The following is a 16,691-nucleotide window of genomic DNA, read 5'->3' on the forward strand; positions in this document are numbered from 1 at the left end:
TATCTGTGAAAAGGCTCAATGACTTAGCTGTGTCAACATGTTCAACTTAAACAGTGGTTTTTGTCAATGAAAAGTAAAATCTAAATTTTGCACAATACATACTCTTTTTAAATTGCCTAAGTGTTCCTTTAAAAAATCCACTTGTTTAAGCCTGAAATTGTGGTTGCATATATTAAGATCCATGTTTATTGGAATCTGCCTTAATTTAAATGGGGACAAGTAAATGTTTGTTATTGGAGTTTCAGTATAAATTAAAAGACAGTGGAAGTTACTGACTAGGCACTTGGAACCAGTTTGCAGAAAGGCTAAGACAGCTTTTCACACTTACAGTGTCTTCTGCGGGTACCAAAAAAACCCTTCTTCATTTCAGTTTATTCATATTACATGAGTTCAACTGAATGCTCAGTCAAGACTTTTAAGTCTTACTGCCTTCTAGGTCTTAGTGGGAAATGAGAGGCAGGAAAATATGTTTTCTTCTTGTGAAATAATAATAATTAAAAGATGTGGGAATATTTGAGCGGCAATTCTGAAACCTGGAAGAACACGCTGGCCTTAAATCATCAGTCCAGTTCAGTATCAAAGCTTCCTTTGTTGGAAATACTAATGAAAGTTTAATAAACTTTTTTTTATGTACACAGCACAATTCAAGTAGTATTCTTCACTGAGAAAACAAATGTTTGCAAATCTTAAGTGAATTTCTGTTTCTACTAAAATCCATCATGACCTAAAGTCATTTTTAGTAAGCAAGCAGTGTATCTTCTGCTTTTCTATAGTCAACATTAAGATTCAGAATTCTTAAATGAATTGTATAGTTGCATTATACAAATATTTGTGTCCGATCTTCATAGTTAGCAGAAAACTCCAAATTTAAAAAATACAGGCTATATTTAATTAGATGTTCCAATGATTACACCATCTTGTTATGTGTATAATGAAAACAGTTCTGTAAAACATGAATGAATGATGTTGAGTATTTAAATAATTGTCTCCTGCTTGTTTGTTTAATTCAGGTTTAGTGTCAGTGACTTCATTCTGACTTGAAGCAATATACCTTTATTCTGGAAACTAAAAAAAGATGACTTCAGCACTTGTCTAAGTTGAACAAAGTTACTGTTATAACTAGTCGTTTTAGAAGTATTTAATGCTATGCTGTAATTTAGCAGATATTCAGTAAAAGAAATTTAAGGGTCTTTGTTTCTTCACAGAAATTTCCAACTGAAGGACTGGCAAATGTTGTTCGAAATGTATTTGACTTTGACTCCTACAACAACGAAATGCGTGAAATTTTAATCAGCACTTTGCACAAATATGGGATACCTATTGGAGCAAAACCAACCAATGTACAGCTGGCCAAGGAGTAAGAATAACATAAGATATATATTAAGAAGACAGATCTCTCATATTCACTCTTTTATAGTGTGTTATCTTGCTGCTAACTGATTTAAAACCAACCTGGAATACTTGAAGCCAATCCTCCTCTGGTTCAAATTTATATTTCTCCAGATAAGTTACAACAATATAAATTACTTTATGATAGAGTATTTGCTTATTACTGATATTTAATCTTTAATGTCCATGTACATATTGATAGCTTGTATGGTAAACAGATACATATTAATAAAGGGAAATACTTGTTTCTTCTCCTGTGTTTTTAATTGAATAGCAACCCATATCTGTCCTGTTATTTATCACCTAAATCAGTAGCAAAGAAAATAAAGTTGTTTTCAGTAGTAGTGGGATTTTTGTCTTTGATACTCAAAAAAGGCTCTACAAAAATACTTCTGCAGAATAGGACAATGTGTGTAAGCTCCAAGAACCGTTTTTATATGTGTATATCACTGTTATTCTTGAATTATGTTACCAGTTGACATGTTACATCTTATACTTTTTCATAGGTTAGAATCAAAATAGCTTTTTTTTTTTTAAGACCAAACTAAATTATGAAACAGATTTAACTCATTCTTCTACAATTCACAGGTAACAGGCTTAAGCAGATCATATTGAAAAACAATTAGAAAACTTACTCTGGCTTGAACTCTAATACATTATCTATTTATGGAGAAACAAATATTTCCCTTTCATGAAGAAAGCTTTATGGATATATGGAAAATTGATTTTACGATGGGACACATATATTTCATATTTGCTAAGGAGGGACTGATTCTTATGATAAGATGTCTTGATATTAGGTGTCCATGTGCAGGTTTCTCCTGCTGGAGCACCACTGTTATCATATCTAACATCCTACATATAACTAATAAAAGAAGATTGGCAGTGTAATGACTGTGGTATACCTTTTAATTTTGATGACAGAAGAATTGTGTGCCTAGGGAACCAGTACAGCAGCTACGATGTCTGCCAAATTGACAGTACAAGCTTGAAACTCTTGCCATAGTTTCTTTACTAAACTCAGTTGGTAATTTCTATTATAAAGAATTATGATATTTGTCATAGTTTTTGATAAATTTGCACTTTTTTTAGAAGTATTAGGTGTGGGTTTACATGGGTGGATTGGAGAGGACTCTTTAGTAATGAAAAGATCAGAGGTTTAGGAAACAGAAAGACTGCTGTAATTGGGGACTGTTCAGTCTAGAAGTGAGAAGATAGAAGAAAGATCTGGTCATACTGAATTAGGGATAATCACTTGATCATTTTGAATTCATCACTGAGGCTTTATAGGACAGGTTACACCAAGGATGACAAACTGACAAGACCCCCTCAAGGTGCTCATCAAAAACTTCACTTGATTGGCAGCTATGAGCGCATAGTGTGTACAAAGGCCAAGAGGAGGAGAAGCTACAGAAGCAGTTCAGACACAGTTGATAAAAACAACTTTTTCTTAGATCGCACCATGGGAGTTTGGGACTAGGCTGACCACCTGGCTCTGATTATTCAGCAGTCTTGGTCTCAGTATCTCACTTGCATTCACCACAGCTGGCATTTCAGGGTGTCCTGCTGCGCCATTCCAAAACAACCTTGCTGTTGGTCATGAGGTTTACCCCTATGGAGCTTGTAAACCACAGGTGGATCATCTTGAATTACAGACACATCTTTCAGGAATGGTTTAGGCGCAGTTTATTTTGCTTTGGGGTAAAAGAGCATCTAGATAATCTCTCCAGATTTGTTCCAGCCCATATTGCAAGCTCCCGTGATGGACACATTGAGGTAATTGGGTATGATGTTTGGACTACTGCAGAAAAGGTACTTCCTGAAGCTACTACATGTTTAGAATTGGAATACTGACCTCCTCTATATTGCTTTCCAGGAATTGGAGAGTAGGATAATGGTGCTAATCTAGTCCATCCCAGTTCCTTCAGAAGAGATGAAAGTTAATCCAAAACCTTCTTATCTTATTTTTGTCATGATTCATGCCTGAAAACCTTCAGAGATGGAGTTCTATAACCTCCCAAAGCAAGTCAGTCTTGTTTCTAAATATCCTTGCCATTAGAAAGTCATCTCTAGACTAAACCCATCCGGTTCTCTCAATCTTCCCCCTTTTTTAAGGCCTCTGGTTGTTTTTATTTTTCTTTTTTACTCCCCTCTCTCCACTTGATTCGTGTCAGTCTTTAAGCATTGTGTGTGTTACTGGGGAGGTTAGTTTCTGCTAGAGCTGAGTAGAGTAGTGTGAGATATAGAATAGAGGTGTATTTCATGTGGCAGTCCCTTTTAAAAACCCCAGTGTGTTTGCATTTCTTGCAATGTTTAACTCGCATCTAGTTTTCTAAACATGAACCTCCAGATCCTTTCTGCAGAACCCTCCCAGTACTTACCCCAGCTTTCCTTTGTGCTTACATTTTTCTTACTGTATTGTATTTTTTTATTATTAGTTCTCCAATTTATCAAGTTCACTTTCAATTTTAAGCTTGTTTTCCTGTCTGCTTATAGCCTCTCACAAGTTGGCAGTCTGAAGGTTTACTAGGTGTGATTTCTACGCTATCCTAGTGACAACAATCTTTGCTTTTGTGCTCCAGTCTTACTTTGCAAGATTTTTAAGACTTACTAGCTGGCATAATAAATTGCTCAGTGGTTCTATTAAGTAATGTGAAAACTAGGATAATAGTCCAAACCCATTCTGCCTGAGAATGTTAGTCATACGTGCAGCAAAATCATTGCTATTGATAAGAATATAAATCCTGTACAAATAAAATGTTTTGCAATATAGAAGCATTTCCAGGAGATTCTAGGACAGGAAATTCGTTGTACTGAAATGCCGACTCCTTTATACAGGTACTCTCTGGCATGTCTTGGATCAAGGAATTTGTGAATATTTTATTTTAGTAAGTTTTAAAGAAGTCTGTGTGTTGCCTATTACTTAATCTAAAAGAAAACTTGAATAGATCAGAATTATTGAAAGTGCTGCTGAAACATAACTGCTGTAAATATAGGAACAAAAGCATGAGACACACAAGCAACACACTAGAATACAGAGTCTCAATAGAAGGAAATTTGAGGGTTATATCCAGCTGAAGTTACAGGGGAAATTTAACAGATGGTACTAGTGACCCTTATGGGAATTTTAACTTAGGCTCTGGAATTAGTATACCTAATCTTGGAAGGATTAGGTGGTGTCTAATGACCATTTAGAAAAGAATTCTTGCAGTAGTTATTTTTTCAAGAGAAAAATCAATTTGTAGATGTTAATTCATTTATTTCCAAACTTAGTATCATATTTTAGACCTGTGAAGTAATGCTTTACTTGGGCTTTTTGTTTCCTTTAAGATTGTTTTGGGTTTTGGGTGGGTTTTTTTTTTCCCCCCCAAATAGGATGACCATTCTTCAAGGCACTGACATGTTCAGTATTGTCAGGTTATAACATAATGATATGGTCTGTATCTCCTGGTATCACCTGTCTAATAGTTTATAATTTTTATCGGTATTGTGTGTAAAGCAGATGGCTTGTCTGTGATGCTTTGCCAAGACATAGTGGGTAAAATGGATTACTCACTGTACTAACTCATTATCTTTCTTTATGTACAATTATACTTTATTTTTCCCATTGAAATCTGTTATGTCACATTTATCTGAACTCATGTTAATCTGCCATTTTGGTGCACAGTTCAGACTATTTGCAATTCCAAGGTAAAACAGCATTCAGCTCTAATTCTGGCATTTATCCCTGATGAAATTGCCATTCTGTATTTTTCCTCCTGTCACTGTCCACTTCTAGGTGCTTGCTATAACTTCAATATTCATTTTATATGTACTGAATTTTTTGTAGGTGATGTAAATATATAAATTTCAATGGCTTGAATTTTCTCTTGAGACTGGGTTGGGTTTTTTTTCCCCCCAGGTAATCTATAGTTAATTGTTGGACCTGTTTCATGCCATATGTGTCTCTTGTCCAGCCTGTGCATTGCGGGGGAATCAGAGGAGGGAGGGTCTGCATTTGACTGTCAGGGAACGGGAGGCCTAACGTATGTATGGTTCTGTATGTCTGCTGCTTATATTTTTAATCAAAAGATGTTTAAATGAAGTATGGAGGTCTGGTTAGTAAGGAATTTTCCTAATTTCAAACTGTATCTTACTTAAGTCCAAAAAAGTTAGGTGGGATAGGAGCCTCTTCAGCTAGATAGAACACAGGCTGCTACTGAAGTCCTTGAGTAATCCATTCTGTGCCAGCACTGAGCTGCCTTACAAGATCATTGTATTAAGCAGCTTTGTTGTCTGTCATAGTTCCTGTCCGCAGCTGTACTAGTACGATAACTGGCTGTAGAGAGTCTGCATTCAGTGGAACTTCAGCCTTACAAGATTGGTAGCCGTTTTCCAGTATGTTCTGAGAAAGCTAAATAAATAATGTTATAAAGCAGGTTCTATTGACTATTTGAACACAGTTGTTTGGTGTTTAGGTTTTTGTTTGTGTTTGTTTTCTTTTAATTAACCTAAAATGAATTTATTCTCTAAAATCAAAAATGTAAAAATGAAAATAAATGATGTTGTGTAGGTGTCACTTTTCAAAGTTTTCCAGCAGCAGAAGCCACTAGAGAATTACCTTTTGACAGGTTAGCTCCCCTTAGACAGTTGTGCATTAAAACAATCAGGCTAAACAGTAAATTTTTTTCTCAGAATTGCCCCTTCACCTATAGGTCCTGTGCCATCACTTTTTCTAAACAAAATACCTGCTTATATAACCATTTCATGGACAACAGTGATCTTGTGGAAAACCAGGATTTAAAATTAGAAATATTTTATGTTTATTTATTCTTACATTTTCCTTAAGCAACAGGCTTTGACAGATCCATAATCAAAGAACTGATCAGGAATAATTCCTTAGAACTTGCTCTTAAGTCTTGGCTTAAGATTGGAGACTTTTACTGCAGTCTGTTGTGTACTTTTTCTGTTCTAGAAACCCTTTCCAGCTTTTGAGGAAAGCAAAAATCACAGATCACTCTGTACACCCCAGCTGGAGAGAGCAGTGGAGTTTCAGTACTGTTCTTACCCAGCCAGTGCACTTTTTACATGCATCAGATCTCTTTGCTTCGCAGATTTTTGCCAGTGGTGGCATTTCCATAGTATTCTGTCTGCCTTTTCCATAACGATATTTGGTTAATTAGTTTGAAATACAGCAGAGTGGCAGGAGTGCCTTGTGAAGCTTTTTACTAGTATTGTCACTTCAGGTTATTTTCAAAATTTACTCGTTGCAAGTCCTGGGAAAAGAAGATGAATTCCCTCGTTCACTGCATATCGTATAAATTCACTAAATGAAAACTGTTAAGCTGTATACATGTTTTCAGTGTGAGCGTGTTGTTACAGTCCTTCTGTACCCTCACTCTCTCCTGAAAATCATTCAGGAGGCAGACAGGTTATAAGATCTTTAATACTACCAGCTTGTTCAATAGTATTGGTCTTTCTTAGACCAGATTTATATGAGAGAGAAGTGTGATGGAGTAAAAAAGAACTGTCAGGCCCTGGAAGAGTAAGATCCCTATTACTCTTGACAAAGAACTCTGTATTATGAATTCTGCTTTCTATTTTATTCTTACATTGTGATCTACCTTTCCTTCCTCTTTGCTGTTCATGATGACTTGGTCTGCTGCCTCAGGGAAACTAAATCATTCAGAAACAGAGAAGAGAATAAAACCTCAAGAATCTAGGAGAAAGGAGAAGTCAGTTTTCCTGAGGGAAGAGAGGAAATGTTAGCAAAGCAAATCTCCAGAATGCTGAAACAGAGTAGAAATGTTTTGTTTCTTTGGGAATGCAATGTGTAATTCTTTTGCTATATAAAGCAGGGTATTTGGTTAGAGCTGGTTATTAACATATGTTTTATTTTAAAATTTAGTAAGTATTCATGATTATTAGTGAACCTGTTGATTTCTAGGATGTTGTCCATGGGAGTAATGTGGAAGGAATTAAAACCAAAGTCCAAATCCTTGTGGAAGTTGATGTTCTGTTGAGTTAACGGGAAACAATTATTGCTGATTATAGGCATATCGGAGATTATACTACTGGGAGTCACATAGCAAAAAAAAGTCTCCAGTTTCTTTTTGCGTACAAGACAGTTTTGGCTCAAGACATAACCAACATTTTGCCAGCAAATAATTTTGAAACCCAAATGGAAGCCTGAAGTAAAATTCCAGTTCATGGATAAACTGACATTTAGTCTAGTGACTTGATTTTTTGCCCGTTTTCTGACTGCATGAATAAATTTATCTAAGAATTGTGTATGTGTTGAAATAGTACATCCTGAATGTTTTTTCCTAATCGTGTTGAATGTTGTGATCTACAATATATTGTACTTGCATTTTTTTTGAGCTGGTTTAATTTCTCTTCTTAATTTGGGAAGAATCTGACTAGGCTAGCTAGGTGTAAAGAATGGAAGATTGCAAACTGAAGTGAGGAAGAAAGCAAAATAAAACGCTCTTCAAACTTTGGTATCTATTGATAATTAAGCAACAAACAGGCAATGAAGACTCTACTGATTCTTTGACTAAAAGAGGGAATTAATGAGATGCACTCTCCTCATTACATGCCCTGATGGCATACTGCTGGCAGCTGGATATTTGATAAAGCACCAGTGATCTTATAGCATCGAAAACAGTTTCTATTTGCAAAAAGTGTCTTTGGCTACCTGACTGCCTTGGCAGATGGTCCAAATGCAGATTGGCACTAGAGACTGGGTGACTATGTGCCTGTGAGTACTGGCTTCTGGTTGCTTGAGGTTTGTTGTCAATATACCTGTAGGAAATGTTACTGCAGCTTTACTGCGTGAGTTGCAAATATTAGAGGATATTCGTGTTCGTTCCCTGACTTTTCCTTTAAGTTCCTAGTGGAAAAAATAAAATAAAATAAAAGTTCCCTAAGTTTCATATACAGTCCAACTGAGGTTTTTTGATTTGGGATCTCTTCTTACTCTGAAAAGAATATCAAGAAGAAATTAAACAAACCTGTAATGTCTAGAGGGGCCAGGTTGGTTGGTGGATAGAGGGGAAATAATTGTAACAGTAGGAACAAGCATCATCAGACAGGACAAAAGAGACCAAGCACAGACTTTTAGTCTAAGACAACTTCCTTAAAATAGACTTTGGAGATATTTATAGAAACTGGGAGAAGGAATGTCTTCTGTTCTCTTGCCAAGTGCTGTAGCTGTACAATAATGTGCAACGGCATGTAACACAGAATGTCATTTTGATAGAAAGTCTCTTTAGGAGCAACCGATCCCAAATAAAAGAAACCAAAAGTGGTGAGTTTGTTAGCTTGAAGGTATTCATGCCAATTAACGAAGTCAAACTGCTGTCAGTGGTTGCAAATCACTTCAGAGGAAAGAAATAAAAATTGTGTCGTCCCTATTTTGCTGCCAATCTACTTTCTCATCTGCCAGCATTTTTTTTTCCGATATAAATGAGTTTTGCTGTGGCCCATATATTTCCTCCCTAAGTAAAAGGTACAGAAATGAAGAAATTAGACCAAGACAAGCCACTGAGGCTTTCAAAGATGTCACTGTCCTTTCTGTAGGCTGTACTGGCCAGAAGGCAATGAGATGCTCTCATATCTATAGTCCTTTGCCTTTGTTCATTTGAATAGTGGCAAAATACATGCAAATCGTTCATTGAACTTTTGTTGCGTGGTTAACTTGCCACAGTGTGTACTGTACTTATTCTACTGGTTTTTTAGATGAGTGTGCTACTGACAGAAGTTCCTTTAAGTGGTACTGTCACACCCTACTTGATCTGAATAAAGCAAAGCAAGAGACAATTTGGATAGATTTTATTACAGATCTCAAATAATTCAGACCGGAAAAGTTTTCCTTCTGAGGCCGTATTATGTGAATTGCTGCTGCTTTTATGATACTATTTAGGTTGTGACTGTATTAGTATTCCAGAAGGCTAAAATTTTTGTGATTTAAAACATAGAAGAAATGAAATATTTTAACGAGGAAGCATTTTCTACAAGAGAATTATTTATTCCGTATCAGTTGCTGGTTAGTAAATGTCAAAATTCATTTGTTCCTACGTTGTTTGACAGACTGCCATTACCAGATCATAAATTCATGGGCTACTGGAAAGTCAATCAGCCGGGGAATACACAACAGAAATTGCTGTGTCCAACAGAAACTCAGAAAATAGAAGTAAAGGTTTGTCTTTTTTTTTTTTTTATTCTTATGATACTGTTTTGACATATTGGGATGTAAAGAATGTAAAGAATCTAAAATGTGATTAATTGCTTCAAGAAAAAACAGTATATAGAAAGTGTGACCCTTGTTACCTGTTCTTGGGTTTTTTATACTGACTAGAAAAATGAATGTTTTTGTATACCTAGCCCTCACAATGTAAGATGTACTTTAAAATCAGTAAGTTTGGTCTGAAGTTCTTAAAAAGAGGTTTTTATAAGCATATTGAAAATACCATATTTTGAGGAACTTTGTAGCTGGTTTGGATGCTTGGAGGTGGCCAGTTTCAGGCCCCAGATCTCAATTTTTGGATAAGATCAGAGACTGAAAAGAAAGCTGTTTTCTGTTTCTATTTTGCATGCAGCTGAATTGTTATGGGTCTTTGGCACTGCCAGGTTTGAATCTGAACCTTTGGTACAATTTGACCTGCAGCCAAAGCTTCTAAGTCCTTTTCAGCTTTGAGTTCTTGGCTTAACTTCAGTAATTATTCCTACAGTGAATAATGAAAAACTTGGACTGCTAATGTGATGTAGGGGTGAGATTTAAACTTTATATAATAAGAAATTGCCTTTGAACTTCTTTGAAACAAAAATATTCTGGTTTTTTCCTTGTATGGACTGTGTTTTATCAGTACGTGATACCTCCTTCATGCCGCTGAGCAATAATGGCTCCAAACCAATAAAAGACTGAAGAGGAAAGGCATGACAGTTTCTATACTGTGAAGAAAATGGCAGTATGGACATTCAGAGAGCTTCCAAAGAAGCCTTTCCTTTTCCCTTTTATTTATTTAGTAATTGATCTGTTTGTATTGTTAGCAATATTACCTCTTGAAGAAGAGTTCAAGATTTTCATAAAGAATGGTGAGTCGAATATTTTAGCAAGCCATCATTGTTATAATTTATTTTAGGGCCCTGTGTACTTAAATATTCAAGGATTTCCACTGGAACGACATGAAGCCAGGTCCCTCAATTTCACAGAAGAGCTTGCCTTTTGGACGCTGCCTTTGGGTGAAGTTAACTTAGTTTGCGATGTCACAGTAACAAAAGGTACGGTAAGAAAAGCTACTAACTTTTGTAATGATCCCAAATATTGTAAATACATGAAATATCCTGGAGATGGGGATGGCCTGGGATGTTGCCTTCATAAGTGCTTGCTAATGGCCAACAGCAGAATCTGAAAGGGCAATACAAGAGGTTAGAAGTGCAATAACAACACCTCAGTGCATTTACAGTAGTATTTCTAGGTTTGTTTGCAGTGGAGTATAGGAATAATACTAGGAATTGGAATATGGGAATGGAGTATAGGAATAATAATTTATCTTTTTCCAATTTTTTTTTAACAGTACGTGAAATACAAAAATAATCGGCCACTGAAATTGTAGCATAATTTCACTGAGTCAGTGTAGTCTTTGTAAGGATATGCATCTTTCTCAAAGAGAAGGATATGTAATTAAAGAGAACACAGCTGCAGAATTGCAAGTCTGATTAGTTTGTATGTTCAACACTATTATTATTTCACAAAAAATGATTCTTTGATTTTTCTTCTCTCCATTCGGTTTTAATACAAATCTTTTAACTTGCAGAGTGCTGTGCTTTCTTCTCCTGTGCTTATACTGATAATTCTTTCTCCCTGGATCAAGCCTGCCTTAGCTACCTATACTACTTATGTCCCAAAGTGAATTGTGTCACTGGGAGTATTCATAAATGTTTTTAGGGTTCATCATTACACATGTCTAAACTTTATTGTGTATTATAAAGAGATTGCTAATGATCAGTATTGGAGTGCTGCTTTTTCTGCTTGTAGCCTTAGTTTCAAATACATTAAGAGACTTTTATGATGACAAAACAGAGATTAGGTGGCTTTGTATTGATGTCAAGAGTTGTCTGAAATCAGTGAGGAAGGTGCTATATGGGAAAAGTTCCATACGAAGTTTGCATTCATCCCATGTTTAATTATGAAATACATGAATTAAAAGGGAGGATGGGATGGAGAAGGAAGGAGAACCAAGATTATAAGCAAACAAAAACATCTGGACAGATTTTGTGTATACTAGCAGCTGTCAGGCACTGCAGTCATGTCTACTCAAATGTGCCTTGGACTACTTCTTTAAAGAGTTAATAGCGTTGTGGCAAGATTCTGCCTGTTAGTTTCAAGAGACCATGTCTCTCTTTATCTCCCTGTGTCAACAGTGGTAATTTTTCTGTACATTTTTCTATATCATTTGCCGACTTTGACGTACATATTTCTGGAAGAGCAATGCATGATGTCAGTAGCCTTTCATTAATTTTATTTTCTTATTTCAGAAGAGGAAACCGAAAATGTTCTTTACGTTACTACATGCAATCCTGTTTCCTTGTACTTCATGAACGTTTCTAGTAAGAGTGGATACTTTGTGGATCTTTATGACCTCTTCCCAAGAACAGTTGGAAGTGTCTGGCAACCTTTTGTGACTGTGGCACCGCTGGGAAAGCCACTCAAAGGTCAAGTGGTTCTACATGAAGAAGAGGTAAAAAAAATTAAAATTCCGCTAAATGTTTTGTGATGAGCAAAGTAGTATTATAAGGTTAGGACCGCTGAGAAGTCTGCCTCTATAGATTGAAATAGCCTGGACAAGCCTACCCCCTTGTGAATGTGCTCTTTTTCACGATACTTGAAGCTTTAGTTTTTATGTGGAGAATTTCTCTTGCACTTTTTAGCTAGATGATGTCCTTTTGTGTTCTTGAAGCTGAGTTCTCCCTGCTTATCTTACTTGTCTTACTGATAGAGGGAGATTGGCCTTCGTGGGAGGAAGGGAGATAGTGAGTTGAGTTCAGCAGTATCAGTCAAGCAGCATATGTTTGCAAAGTGCAAAGTACAAAGTAAGCTGGTTTACGCCGTGAACTTAGGTTCGGCTGCAATCTTGTCCCCTTTTTACTTTTTACATTTTCTGAGTCACAAAGTAAAATGTTGCTTATATTTACTTTGTGCTAGTATTTTTGATTTATTTTGTGAATCCTGATATTTCTTGTTCTGTAACTTCTGAAGTACCGAACCTAGAAAGAAGACTATGTAAGCCTTGACATCTAGCATATCCGCAATGCAAATTTAGAACCACTGATGACTTCAGTGTTGGTTTGACTCAAATACTTTTTTTAAAGTCAAGTATTGCATACTTTCCACATGCTTTCCACTTTCCGTTACTATCAATGAACTGATTGGAACATTTCCAATTCAAAACTTCTTTGCCCAGGAGTGGGAAGAGATGGTAGTTGATACAGTGCTGCTGCTGTTCATTTTAAAATATTAATAATAGTTTATTATGTTACCTACCAGTCATAGTGGTTTGACATGGGCATTTAATCTGGTCATTATTGTTGGTTGGTTTTTCCTTTTCCTTTTGTTGTTCTAAATTTCTTCTGCCTGTTTTTCAGTAGGGGAGAGACTCTGATCTAGAAGAACCTTTCCTACATTGAGTTGGGGTATTAAGTAGTTTTCAGTCATTTTGTAACTAGTATCTCTGTGATACTGTTGTTCCAGGAATGTTTGTCAAGTTTTGACACCACTTGCTGGTCTCAAACACTACAGTTAAGTTGTGTGCCTTATGAGAAACACAATTGTTCCGCCTTTCGTAGCACTGCCTATGCCTTCTTTAGCTTTGTCTTGGACACTTTGCAATGCCAACTGAAAAAAATACAATTCTGAAGTTACCTGCTTGTGGTGTTTGTCTGTGTGGTTGTCTTGAACAGCTATAGAAGTACCATTTGGGGTATTTTGAAATGCACATAACACGTTTGTTTGGTTCTAAACAATTTTTGGCCTTTTTTGGCGAAGTTAATGCAGGAAGTTGTAAAACAGATGACAGTCTATCTCGTGTCTTAAGAACGTTTAGAATGTCTCACATTTTTTAATATAAAGCCCAGCGATATTCTTTGCTTTCTAAGTCTCTGAAATTCCAACCATGAAAATAGTTGTCCTGCTAGTTTTGTTTTTAACCAAATCATGGTAGCATTTGATGTCAGCAATGAAGTTTTTATCAAAGGTTCATCCGTGAAGCTTTAGGTAGTTAACTCTGTGACTGGTTTTGCCTATCCTTGTGGAATATATTTTTCAGTGACAGTATGAATTAAGCTCCGAAATAAAGTTTGTTCTGTGGAAAGACTATGGTAGCTCAGTGCCCCTTTCTAGATTACTTCAGTTGAGCTGTAACCTCATGTTTTTCTCTGGCAAAGCTTAAATATTACCAGTTTCAGTCTTGCCTTTCTTAGCAAGTGCTGTAAGTGAACAAATCCTGTCTGAAAATAAATCTGGTTTACACTGCTGGAAAGTAATACAGAATTACAATATTCTGAATGCTTTGCATTATCTTAGGGCTTTTTACATAGTGTTAAGATAGACCTTACTCATTGAGTGTGAAAGTATGTTTCATTAAACTACAAACTTGGTTGCAAAAGGTCATTGTATACTTAGGACACCATTCAAAAGTAATTTTAGACTTCTTGACGAGCCTAAGTAACCATCTTGCACAGAAAAAATGATGAAAAAGGATTCTCTTGTGTATTGCTTGTTTGTATCCATGGACTGCATTAGTAACTTACTTGGGATTGGTTTTTAAATGAGGCACCAAAGCACAGGTCAGAAGAATGCTGCTGTTGTAGTCTTCAGAGTCACTGCTGTCCTTTACGTTAGAGCTCAGGTGTCAGGATCTCTGCATTTCTAGTTCCCACTGAATCAGGAGAGAGATTCTCAAGTAGTTTAATTTTTCCACATAGAGTTTAGGTTTTATTCTCAACTTTTCCTGCAGTGGAGCCATGGAAAAACCATGTGCTTTCTTTGTGCACCTGTGAAATGAGGTGGATATTGCTGTATATGAAATTAAATCCATTATTATTGATGTTAGCATATAGTCTAAGCTAATCATCCAAGTACCTTCTGTGTCTGTTGGGAGGATGAAGGTGATCTGCAAGAGCAATTCATCCCACCTAAGGTAGAGCATGGTGAATTGCCCTCTTGAGGTACCTCTCTCTTTTCACTGGCTACAGAAGGGGCCTTGACATATAGTCAAGATGCCTACCTTCAGGTATACTAAGGTCACTGGTAGCCGTAAGCTCAGAATTTGCAGCATTCACATGTTAAGACAAGTAGATTAGTGGCACATCTGTATTTCAGGCAAGGCTCCAAGGATTAGCTACTTGTGCTAAAGGTGCACCAAAGAGATCTTCAAGAAAAACAAGTAATGTAAATGCTCTGTGTGATGCTTTAGAGGTTCGTCTATGTGTACTTGCAAAAAGACCAAGAAATATTAACAGTATTTGTAGGAATAAGAAGTTGCATTTATTCATTTTTAAAAAATCCACTTGACAGCTGGTATTTAATAAATAATATAATACGTTAAAGATTTTTCCCAGTTTTTTGTTTTAACAAAGGTCTTTGGAGATGAATGTTTCTGTCTGAGTTACAAAAAAGAATGATTTTAAAAGGATGATAACCTTATTGGAAAGGATGAGATGATGATATTGTGGCTGTTCAAATAAGCTCATGTGATTTATTTCCCAGATGACATCCATCTGGATTCAAGAGAACCCTCCAGTGAAATAAAATGAAAAATCACCATTCCTTCTTGTCCTTTTAAATAAAATTTTACTAAAACTAAACTTCTCAGGGATTTAACTTAATAGCACAAATCAGAGATTTATCTGTTTTTAAGCCACCTTTACATCTTCTCGGAAGAAAGAGTAGATGATTCTGTTCCTCGCAGTGGCCGTTGGTTTCCGTGAGCTCAGCCTGTTTTTACTCTTATCTTTTTGTTCAGACTAAGCTGATAGATTTTGAAAAGACTCTTCCGAAATCTCTGGTCATATCCTTGTAAGATGGGAATTGCGTTCATCTTTTCAAAGCAGCAAAGCCTCTGCCCTGTCCTCCCCGCGAGTAGTTCAGGGCATACCCCTATTTCCTATAAAGCTTCACGCTCATCTGTTTCACTTTTCTTTCTGCACTGTTTCACTTTTCTTTTACTGCTCAGAAGGAGTGCAAATACAGACTGAAAAGAACTTTATGCATTATTTTGTATGGGATTATAGGAGGAAAATGCACATGGAGAATTGATTTGCCTATAAATTAACTGCACGCTTCCGTTTTTTCTTACAAGCACTTTGCTCTATGGAAAGGCTACAACTGGACAGACAGAGTAACCTACAGTCTACTTCAAGGAGCACAGCAAGCTTTGCCCAGGCGGTGTCCTGCCAGCATCCTTTAACTCTGCTTTTATCTTTCTTGGTCAGGAAGTGGGGGAGGGAGGGAGGGAAATGCGTTTCCCTGTCCCACGTGCTCCTGGAGCTCTTTGTCAAAGCTCTCTGACTGACTGAGGGAGTGAGGGAGTCTGTGGCACAGAAGCTGACACAGAGATCCACCTTGTGTAGAAGATGACAAACATCCTTTAAAAGAAGACTTTTCTTAGTTTGTGATCTAGCCTGAAACACAAGTGGGACCTGTGTATGAAGTACCTGCAACATACTAGTAGTAACGTCTGAAACCTCTAGTCCCCATAATATTCTGATGTATGTTTTCAGGAGGAAGGGTGTTTTTTCTTCAAAAACTAGTTGACATTATTAAATTCTGTTCTTTTTTTGGATATTATAGAAGACTTTCCTTTTCGATAAACACAGCTGATAGAAAAGGAAACGTGTGCTTATATAGAAGGGTGTGCACCTTCTGTAGAAAAGGTGAAGGCTTTCCTTTCCTATAAGCACAAAGTTTGTATCTCTACTTGCTGTTCTCAGTTCACTGAAATCTGCAGTGCAATCAAGTCTCCCAAATCATCTAAAAGACACCACTTAAGTTAATCAGAGCACCAGTAATCTACTTGCATACATTTCCCTTCCTCTGAAGGCATGGAGGTTTGAACCCCAAACCATAAATTCTTGCACAGACTTTTTTCACTTGAACCTAATGACAATATAATATGTCTGTATCTGTGCCTAATATTTACAATGTCAGGATTGTTACACGTGTATCACTTAAGGGGTCCTTGAGTCGCACGAATAGAAAAGATGCTTGTGGGACAGGAGGCAAGGAGAGGTACAGAGGAGTTACCCTGCCAAACCAAGAATCA

At 36.5% G+C, this 16,691-nt stretch overlaps 1 protein-coding gene across 1 annotated transcript in view; it reads left to right on the top strand.

Annotated features, from left to right (window-relative positions):
* Nucleotides 1-1,205: 1,205 nt before the first annotated feature.
* LOC104158619 (von Willebrand factor A domain-containing protein 8-like) overlaps nucleotides 1,206-16,691 on the top strand; it is a gene marked incomplete at its 5' end in the record, with an annotated part of 76,331 nt that continues 60,845 nt past the window's right edge. Inside the window, 4 exons of the mRNA XM_009696322.1 lie at nucleotides 1,206-1,357; nucleotides 9,460-9,568; nucleotides 10,512-10,650; nucleotides 11,908-12,110. Coding sequence (XP_009694624.1) covers nucleotides 1,206-1,357; nucleotides 9,460-9,568; nucleotides 10,512-10,650; nucleotides 11,908-12,110 — 603 coding nt within the window. The remainder of the gene's footprint in view (nucleotides 1,358-9,459; nucleotides 9,569-10,511; nucleotides 10,651-11,907; nucleotides 12,111-16,691) is intronic.

The sequence above is a fragment of the Cariama cristata genome, unplaced genomic scaffold, assembly GCF_000690535.1.
Source record: "Cariama cristata isolate BGI_N322 unplaced genomic scaffold, ASM69053v1 scaffold33, whole genome shotgun sequence".
Classification (NCBI taxonomy): Eukaryota; Metazoa; Chordata; class Aves; order Cariamiformes; family Cariamidae; genus Cariama; species Cariama cristata.